This window comes from Rutilus rutilus (assembly GCF_951802725.1).
Source record: "Rutilus rutilus genome assembly, chromosome: 11".
Classification (NCBI taxonomy): Eukaryota; Metazoa; Chordata; class Actinopteri; order Cypriniformes; family Leuciscidae; genus Rutilus; species Rutilus rutilus.
In genome coordinates, this window is record NC_140216.1 from 34,835,501 (window position 1) to 34,846,181 (window position 10,681).

The 10,681-nt window shown below is 39.0% G+C and overlaps 1 protein-coding gene across 1 annotated transcript; it reads left to right on the top strand.

Moving 5' to 3' along the window:
* The first annotated feature begins 46 nt into the window (after window positions 1–46).
* rragcb (Ras-related GTP binding Cb) lies at window positions 47–10,624 on the top strand. The gene is made up of 7 exons (XM_084423231.1): window positions 47–474; window positions 1,683–1,886; window positions 2,004–2,203; window positions 3,756–3,870; window positions 4,062–4,204; window positions 5,049–5,197; window positions 9,936–10,624. Exons 1-7 carry the CDS (start codon window positions 289–291, stop codon window positions 10,112–10,114), a joined length of 1,176 nt encoding a protein of 391 aa, XP_084279357.1. The 5' UTR covers window positions 47–288; the 3' UTR covers window positions 10,115–10,624.
* The last annotated feature ends 57 nt before the right edge of the window (window positions 10,625–10,681 follow it).

Genomic DNA, 10,681 nt, shown 5'->3' on the forward strand with positions numbered 1-10,681 from the left:
GATGATCAACCGCTGATCCTCTGAGAGACCGCTCCACTCAGAGGCTGCTCACGCGTCAGGCCTTTCCGCTCGCCTGCAGGCGTTCCTACTCTGCGCCTGTCATATGATCAGCTTCCCGTTTGTTTGTGTTCATGCAGCAAGCTAACCGCTTCCCACTATGAAACCTCCTCATCTGTATCCAAACTAAACATTTAATCCACACCGACCCCACCTCAATTACTCAAACAGATCCTACAAAGTCAACATAGACAGATCAAAGGGATTTAAAGGTTCAAATATAGATTTATAATGTCGATGGAGTACGAGGAGCAGCTAGCCGGAAGCCTGGTGGACTCTTTCCCCAAAGATTTCGGCTACGGCGTGGAAAACATGGACATGATGCAGGAGAACATGGAAAACTCTCCGTCTGCAGACAATAAACCCCGAATCCTGCTGATGGGACTGAGGAGAAGCGGGAAATCCTCCATCCAGAAGGTCAGATCCCATATGGATAACGTTACAGCACTGCACTAACTAAAAAAGTACTATGGTAATGCCCAGGTTTTGGATACTAACACGATGATAATACCATGGTGTCCTTTGAAATACATTGCAATATAAAAAGGTATATAATGTCTTGCAAAAACGTACTGTGGCAGTTCCATGGTACAATCGTGCCATCAGATTGTAGTACTTTTGTACTTTGATATGTAAGTTACCGTAGTGCGTTCGAGAATACCATGGTAACGTTACAGGTTCATAGTGCCTTATTTCTAAAAGTACCATGGTATTCTTGGAAGTAAGATGGAGTACAACTGTACATTTCAAAGTATCATTATTGCCATAATCATCACTGTACTCTTGTGCCCTCACAGTACTTGCTTGTAAGGTCATTATGTTTTTGTATGATGTTATATTACGTTTAGTACTTTTTGTAAGTGTAACATTATAGTAGTGCACAAAATCATAGCATTACCAAAAGTACCATGTTTACCCCTATTTTATTAAAATACGTGTGGCATTCTGATCAGACTCTGTTTTATTGAATTGTTGTATTAGATTTATATTCACATGTTATACTTGTTATTTAATATATCATCTATGTATGTATTATATTATTATTGTTACATTTTATTCAAATATTATGTTTGTATTGTCAAATGGACTTCCTGCAACAATATTCCAGCTAGTAATGCACTCAAGAATGTGTACCGTTCTGTAATGATACAAGCTCTTGTCATAATGTTATTTTTCCCCTTTATATTTTTATTCCAGGTCAGATGAATGGGGCTTTTATTGAACTGTTGTTGACTGAAGTCAACATGAAATTAAAGTGAATGTTTACTTTCTTTCACATCATGCATAATTTATCAGTGCATGTTATTGCAAAAAAAAATAACAAAATGCTTTGTTTTTTATTTGTAATGGAACAACTGCTAGTTCTGCGGACATAACTAAGTGAAATGCTTTGCAAATGTTGAATGTAAAACTGTAGTTGCAAAGTAATATTTCCTTTTATTAAAATCTCTTGCCTCTGGAATGCATTTTCTGTTAGGATGAAAGAATATATTTGTCGTTTGTGTATATTTAAGATGGTTTTATTACTGTTTGAAAAATTGACTATATCAGAATCTATTTTTATTTTTTATTATTTTTCATCTATATGTCCATAATGAGCTATGGCTTAATGTTTTGAATCTCAGGTGGTGTTTCATAAGATGTCTCCCAATGAGACGCTCTTCCTGGAGAGCACCAACAAGATCTACAAGGACGACATCTCCGCCAGTTCCTTCGTGAACTTTCACATATGGGACTTTCCAGGGCAGGTGGACTTTTTCGACCCCACCTTCGATTACGAGATGATTTTCAGGGGCACCGGCGCGTTGATTTTTGTCATCGATGCTCAGGTAAGCCGACACCGGGAAAATATGTGAGCGAATATGAGAGTGGTTATCATTCAAACTGCTTACTTTAATGGCTGTTATTAACATTATGTATGGCTGTGTTTCTCTCTCTCTCTGTAGGATGACTATGTAGAAGCATTAGGGCGGCTACATCTCACAGTGTCGCGGGCGTTCAGGGTGAACCCGGAGATCAATTTTGAGGTGTTTATACATAAGGTGGATGGTTTATCAGACGATCATAAGATAGAGACGCAGAGAGACATTCATCAGAGAGCTAATGATGATCTAGCCGACGCCAGTCTGGAAAAGCTTCACCTCAGGTTGGTCGTCCGGATGTACTGATCAATTTGCAGTCTAATGACAGATACCGAGTGTTTGATAGGATTATGCTGTGCTTTTAGATAGGCTATAGAGATATTCCATCAAGTAATGCATCAGAGATTGTGTAATTAATAGTGTTGTTATTGTTAAATAAAACTAAAAATTTAAATGGTAACACTTTATTTTACAGTGTTACATTACATGTAGTTACTATAGTAATGAATATAAATTATGCATAATTACATGCAACTAACCATAAACCAAACCAAACTCTGATCCTAATCCTATAGTAAGTACATGTATTTACTTAATAATACTTAGTACTTAAAGGAACACTCCACCGTTTTTTCATATTAAACTGTTATTCCCTTAACTAAGACGAGTTGATACATACCTCTCTCGTCTCAGTGCGTGGACTCAATCGCGCACGGCGACACTTTGATAGCACTTAGCTTAGCCCAGTTCATTCATTAGGGACCAAACAGAGATGAAGTAAGAAGCGACCAAACACCTCCACGTTTTCCCTATTTAAATACAGTTACACGAGTAGTTACACGACCAAGTATGGTGACACAAAATAAAACGTGGCGCTTTTCTAAGCGGGTAAAAAGGATAACTATAATGTATGGCGGAATAGCACTTGGGAGCACTTCGACTCGGCGCAGTAATATCATCACTCCTGAAAAGTCCTCTCCCCCTCTCACTTCTGTCATTAGAACCAACGTGACTTTTTACTGCGCTGAGTCAAGGTGCAGGTGTTTGGTCGCTTCTAACTTCATCTCTGTTTGGTCCCTAATAAATGAACTGGGCTAAGCTAAGTGCTATCAAAGTGTCGCCGCGCGCCAGAGCGATTGAGTCCACGCACTGAGACGAGAGAGGTATGTATCAACTCGTCTTAGTTAAGGGAATAACATAGTTTAATATGAAAAAAACGGTGGAGTGTTCCTTTAAAAACACAATTACAGCGTAACAAAGGCACCTTAAAATAAAGTGCACCCCTTAAAATGTGTTTTTGCGAATTAAAATACATTTAAAATAAAATATACATTTTAGATAAAAAAAACTTGAGAACTGTTTTGATACTCTTAATAGTGTACAAAATAATACTCAAATAACACGATAATAGCATGATTCTGGATAAATTGAGAATCACAATTATTTTATTTTTTTTAAATAGAGATCATGATTCTCCCACGATTCTGAACCGACAACTAAACAACGTAATTTTCTAGAGTTTCAATGACTCACTCATAAAGACTTCAGTTGCTTCATTACTGGATGAATCAGCATTTTTGAACAATCTCTTGAAGGAATGATTCAATGACAAATGAAAAAAATGTATTAGTCACTTGTCGCCACCTACTGGTGTAACAGTGTAATTGATACAATCTAAATTTGAAGTATCACGTTCATCTTTATACTCTTATGTTGTTTTTAAAACCATAATTTCAATATAATATTTACTCATTTCCTGACATTCTGAATGTAATTTTTGCATTATGAATGAATATGTTATGTTAACAAGCGATATTTCTCTTTGTTTGTTTTCAGTTTCTATCTCACCAGCATCTATGATCACTCCATATTTGAGGCCTTCAGTAAAGTGGTCCAAAAGCTCATCCCTCAACTGCCAACGCTGGAAAACCTCCTCAACATATTCATTTCTGTATGTACACAGCTGCTTTACTCATAATGATTGCTTCTTGAATGCTTCCAGTATCCATTAATGTCCAATTTTGCTTGATCTAGATAAAATGTCTCTGCTCTAAATGCTTTTATTGGTGTTTATCGATGCACATAAGAGACAAATAACAGAACTGATAAGTGGATATTTGTAAATGCGTTGTTTCCTCTCAGAATTCTGGGATTGAGAAAGCCTTCCTGTTCGATGTGGTCAGTAAGATCTACATCGCCACGGACAGCTCTCCAGTGGACATGCAGTCGTACGAGCTCTGCTGTGACATGATCGATGTCGTCATTGACGTCTCGTGTATTTATGGGTGAGAATCTGTGAACGTTACACAGCATAAAACGGATGAATATGTCCATCCTGAAGACCTTGAGCTTTATTTGTCTTACTATACACTAGTTTGGGGGCGGTATGTTGTTTTTAATGTTTTTGAAAGAAGTCATGGTAACACTTTACAGTAAGGTTCATTAATTAACATTAGTTAATGTATTAACTAACATGAACTAACAATGAGCAGAATTTATTAATCTTTGTTAATATAATATTAGTTAATAAAAATCCAGCTGTTCATTGTTTGTTCATGTTAGTTCACAGTGGGTTAACTAATGTTAACAAATATAACCTTTGATTTTAATAATGTATTAGTATATGTTGAAATTAATATTAGCTAAGATTTATAAATGCTGTAGAAGTATTGTTCATTCTTAGTTCATGTTAACTAAGGTAGTCAACTAATGCTAACTAATGAACCTCATTGTAAAGTGTTACCGAAGTCTTTTATTCTCACTAATGCTGCGTTTATTTAATCAAAAATACAGTAAAAACTGTAATATTGTGAAATATTGTTATGTTTTCTATTTGAATATATTTATTGTAGAAACCGTGATACATTTTTCAGGATTCTTTGATGAATATAATGTTCAAAAGAACAGCATTTATTTGAAATTCTATCTTTTGTAACATTATAAATGTCTTTACTGTCACTTTTGTTCAATTTAATGCATCCTTGCTGAAACAAAAAATATAGATATATACTATTTTAAAATATATATTATTATTTCTAACTTGTAGCCTTTTTAATGCTGACAGTGTAAGATATAAGATGATTGTAATATATCGTATCCTTTTGTTTTGTCCATTTGTTGAATGTATAGTCTGAAAGACGACGGCAACGGTAACGCGTATGATAAAGAGTCTCTGGCCATCATAAAGTTGAACAACACCACAGTGCTTTACCTGAAGGAGGTCACCAAGTTCCTGGCTCTGGTCTGCATCCTGAGAGAGGAGAGCTTCGAGAGGAAAGGTACAGACACGATCGCTCAGTCTAGAGCGTCAGCATGACTTGTGTGAAGTTAAAGTGTCATTTAGACTGCGGGTCATTTATTTGATTGATTTGACTTTCCTTTCACACCCTAAATAAAGCAGGTAATGGACAAAAAATTAGACTTTGCATTCGCTCGTAAAATGTTTTCGTTCCTTCAAGAAACTCTGAGTTCTTTGCGAGCTAAATTTCTTGGGGGGGGATGCAAAAAATTTTGCGAGCGAATGCAAAGTTTCTTTGGAAACGCAAAAGTTTCGCAAGGGAAAGCCAAGTTACTTAGTGGAACGCAAAAGTTTTGCCAGCGAAAGCAAAGTTTTCTCAGGGGATGCAAATGTTTTCAGAATAAACGCAAAGTTTCTTGGGGGAACACAAACGTTTTTTGAGGGGAACGCCAAAGGTTTGCGATTGAATGTAAAGTCTCTTGGGGAACGCAAAAGTTTTGCAAGCAAAAGCAAAGTTTCTCACAGGAACGCAAATGTTTTGCGAGTAAACAAAACGTTTCTTAGGTGTAGGGCTGGTCCGAATACCATTTTTTGAGCTTCGAAGCTTCGGTAGTAATGAACATCGAATATTCGAAGCTTCGGAGAGAGGGGGCTGAACGTATTCTTCTCTCTAATAAAGGCAGGAATTTCTATGAGTCTGTCTGTCTGTTTGCATTTTGATTATTTCGAGAACCGTTCATCCAATCGACTTCACAAGGGAGTGCAGTGTCGCATTTGGTGCAATATAGATGGACACGCGAGACGCGACACATTCAGAATTAAGAAACTTTTAGTAAACCACAGAACAGCGCGAGCGGGAAGCGGCGCACCTCACGCGGGCAGGGCTTATATGCTCCGAGAACGGACACTGCACTGGTGATATAAAACGCACACACACAGGTCTGTTAACTTAAGCAATACTTTTAAGGTAGTCTAATATTTTTCTGACTAACTAATTACTGACACCGTAAAGGGTAGCTTTAAATAAAGAAAAACTAAATTTAAATAAAGAAAAACTAAATTTAAATAAAGAAAAAACGAAATTTAAATAAAGAAAAGCGAAATTTAAATAAAGAAAAACGAAATTAAGTTAAATTAAAAACGAGATTAAAGGGATAGTTCACTTTGAAATAAAATGTTGGTATGTTTTAGCTTACCTCAAGGGCATCCAAGATGTAGGTGTCTTTGTTTCCGCAGTAGTTTCAATTTTGATATTTTTAGGTCAAACCGTTCTTGTCTGTCAGTCATATAATGCAGGTCTATGGTCACTGTCTCAAAGAGCATGCACAGAGTCCAAATTAAAACAATTCCCCGTCGTCCAAATTAAACAATTCCCCATCGTAAGTACACATTGATGGCCTAAGACACGAAACGAGCGGTTTGTGTGAGAAAACGAACAGTATTTATATCGTTTTTACCTCTTATACACAACCACGTCCAAGTGATCTGATCTGACGTGTACGCAGACTGGTGCATAGATATATACACTAGATGTCGCCTTGTCAACGGCAGTTCATTGGAACGAATGTCTTTAAGGCGACATTTAGTGTATATATCTATGCACCAGTCTGCGTACACGTCACACACCAGGATGCGCGCGCACCCTCAGATCACTTGGACGTGGCTGTGTATAAGAGGTAAAAACGATATAAATACTGTTCGGTTTCTCACACAAACCGCTCGTTTCGTGTCTTAGGCCATCAATATGTACTTACGATGGGGAATTGTTTAATTTGGACGACGGGGAATTGTTTTAATTTGGACTCTGTGCATGCTCTTTGAGACAGTGACCATAGACCTGCATTAAATGACTGACAGACAAGAACGGTTTGACCTAAAAATATCAAAATTGAAACTACTGCAGAAAAAAAGACACCTACATCTTGGCTGCCCTTGAGGTAAGCTAAAACATACCAAAATTTAATTTCAAAGTGAACTATCCCTTTAATTTAGATTGATAATAACGGGTAAAAAGGCTAATACATTTTGTTTCTATTATTCTATTTTCCACAATGTCAAAGCAACGCAGCTTAACCCAAAACACAAGCTCAGGCATGCACTTCTGTCCACACAAACTCCCCTGTTCTAGCCAGAGAACACTCCCATTGCTGGAACACTTTTAGGCGTCGGTTCTATTTCTAGCATGCACGCTTCTAGTGTCTCACGCAGGCAGTGTGCAAACTCCAACCTGTTAACATGGGAGCCGAAATAAAAACGGACACGCCACGCAGCCAGTGTGTCCCTGGCCTTATTCATGAGAACTGTTTCGCAGGGGATCCCAGGTGTGCAAAAAAAAAAAGAAGGAATATTCGAATGTCAAATTTTCAAATCGAATACCAACCCACCGACCGAATATTCTAATACTCGATTATTCGGGTCCAGCCCTACTTAGGTGAACGCAAAAGTTTTCTCAGGGAATGCAAAAGTCTTGCGAACGAACGTACGTAAAGTTTCTTGGGGAACACAAAAGTTTCGCAAGCGAAAGCAAAGTTCCTCAGAGGAGCGTAAATGTTTCTTGGGGAACAAAAAAGTTTTGCGAGCGAAGGTTTTGAAATATATTCTCTTTATTTATTTTTCCACTGCCATGTCCTTTTATGGGCCCTGTGTTGTTTTTTACTTAAAGGCCACCTATTATGCCCCTTTTCACAAGATGTAAAATAAGTCTCTGATGTCCCCAGAGTGTGTATGTGAAGTTTTAGCTCAAAATACCCAAAAGATAATTTTTTACAGCATGTTTCAATTGTCATTTTTTTGGGGCTCAGAAAAACACGCCGTTTTAGTGTGTATCCCTTTAAATGCAAATTAACTGCTGCTGCCGTCCCAGAGGGCGGAGCATCACGAGCTCGTGCTAAGAGTCAGGACAATCTTAGTCTCAGCCTCAGACGTCACGCCCACGGAACGTTGGCTAAACATCTGATGCATATGGTACACTTAACTGGAAACACTTCAGGAATGTCGAAGTCGTCATCTGATTGGTTGAATTTTATCGGATTTCCGGGGGGCGCGAGTGTCGCGTTTATTTTCGGTCAGCCGGGAAACAAAGCGCAGACGTGTGATTGCGGAAGAAAAACTGTTGTGTTTACATGAGTGACAATGAGCATTTATCAAGATCAGCTAAACGTAGGATTCTCAAAAGTATGCAAGGTTCACGGCATAGACTCTTTAAGAGATGTCCAGGAGTTTTGTTTGAGGCACTTAGTGGAGACAAAAAGAGATATTTTAGCCTGTTTGCCGACGGGATTTGGGAAGAGTATTATTTTCCAAGCCTGGCCGACCCTTTGTCAGCATTTAGAAGGATTCCCAGCAGATCCAATTTTACTAGTTGTGTGTCCCCTCCTATCTATTATGGAAGATCAAGTGAAGTACCTAACTGAGAAGGGGATATCAGCCGCGTTTCCAGTTAAGTGTACCATATGCATCAGACGTTTAGCCAACGTTCCGTGGGCGTGACGTCTGAGGCTGAGACTAAATGACTTACTGCTTGTTTTCTTCTCCTTCTTTGATTTTCTATGCTGACTGACTTGTTGCACGCCGGTCTGTTGTTGTGGGGACATTTCCACGGCCCGAAACGTGACGCTGAACGAAACGAACTGTAATTGGTTGTTTGACATGTCGGAAGCTGCTATGAATTCCAGACCTTCAGCCGTCAGTCTGAAGGTCTGGCTACGCGAGACTAGGACAATCTCATGTGATAATATCAAAACAGAAACTCTCAGTAGTGGTGTTCATTTTGACTCGGAGTCGGACAATAATGCCCACATAGCCAGAGAATATATGCTGTATGGAGATAGAACAGGTATAGTGTAGTTTAATTACGGTTATTTGTCATCTGCTTTTATCCACTATTAATACAAGCCTGCTGTAGCAGACCCTGTCCGAATGATGACCAAAATATACTGATGAGTTCAATTAAGTTTATTGTACCTCACACAAAAGATGAAGCCTTAGTTTTACTCCAGAAAATCACTGTAAGAGCCGAATAAACACAGTATATAAGTGCGCATTAAAGTCTTATCCATAAACTCTCTCTCTCTCCCTTTCATTATCATGGAACATACACAGCGAAATACACAAAACACTCATTACAACTAACAGTAAACAAATATATACACACCTTTTCAGTGGGTGCTTAATCAACTGGTAAACTGTATATCTACGACTGGATGAGCTGTCATAAAGTGCGCGCTCTCACTTTCATTTTTGCCGTGATCAGTAACGTTAGGCCTGTCGCTCCGGAGACTGTAAGCTGAATCACTAACAGTACTGATCCATCCTCGAGTAACAACCAGAGTAAATGAAGACTGCTAAGTTCATTCTTACATCCAACAACAAAACACCTCAATCGCTTAGGAGACATTCTTGTCTACAGTTGCTCCAGCGTGGAAACAATGGCAGACTGTGTCCAGCTCACTCAGGGCGGGTCTATGCTCAAACTGCAGTGTCAATCAACAGTCGTGGGAGGGCCCTGTGCAAAGTGACGTCACATTGCCCCGAATCTGAGAACAGCTCGTTCTGAGACAGTGCTTATGATTTATGGGGATTTTTAAAAAAGCACTTGGTGGATTTTTATCATTATAGGGTGGTTGTGTACACACACTGCCAACACACATTGATGTTCAAACACCATGTAAAAGTGAATTTTGCATAATAGGTGCCCTTTAAAGATGTCTCGGCATATTAAATTCTGTATTGTGTTAATATGCGATTCCAAACGTATCTCATGTCTCTATCCTCCACAGGTTTGATAGACTACAACTTCCACTGCTTTCGAAAGGCCATCCACGAGGTATTCGAGGTGAGCAGCTCCACCCAGAGGACGGGAGTGGCGGTGCAGTCCAGCCCCCCCAGCAGCAGCGGTAACGGCCTGTCCCGGCTCAAATCAGCAGCGCTCAACGGTACACCCAGGAGCCTGGTTTAACCCAGGACACACGGACCTCTGAGAACACAGGCCTTCACACTAGTGCGCTGAACATGCGCTAAGGTACACGTGAGATTACTGGAGCGTTTCTCTAGTTATACCTGCAGTTCCAGGACCTGAGAGACACAACAGGACACTCATACAGGAGAGACTACATTGCTGCTTTTTATGATATTTTGATGTGTTTGTGTGTGTGTGTGTGTGTGAGAGTGAGAGAGAGAGAGAGAGAGAGAGAGAGAGAGATTGTGTGCAAACACAACATCAGCTGTTGTAATAGAGGGAAATGGAAAACTTTAGTTTAGCCAACAGAATGAGGCACTATGAAATGGTGTTACACTGAGCAAATCTAGACTCAAAACTAGTGAGCTGCCTATAATTTTTTTTTATATCCTTATGTTTAAGGTGGCTAAAAGTGCTGTCTATGTATGGCGCTCTCTACGTTTTGAGGCACATTCCACTTTTCAGTGGTTTGAGTGTGAATCTCAAACATGTTCAAGTGACATTTCACCACCAGAAATTTGCTTATGTAAAATTTAGCCCGTTTTTAGGTGCATTAAAATGTTGACA

Excerpts from the sequence above, each read along its gene's own strand:
- rragcb (XM_084423231.1), top strand. The coding sequence starts at position 289 with ATGTCGATGGAGTACGAGGAGCAGCTAGCCGGAAGCCTGGTGGACTCT. Across the intron at positions 475-1,682 it reads GGAAATCCTCCATCCAGAAG|GTGGTGTTTCATAAGATGTC; the intron begins GTCAGATCCCAT and ends TTTGAATCTCAG. Across the intron at positions 2,204-3,755 it reads CTGGAAAAGCTTCACCTCAG|TTTCTATCTCACCAGCATCT; the intron begins GTTGGTCGTCCG and ends GTTTGTTTTCAG.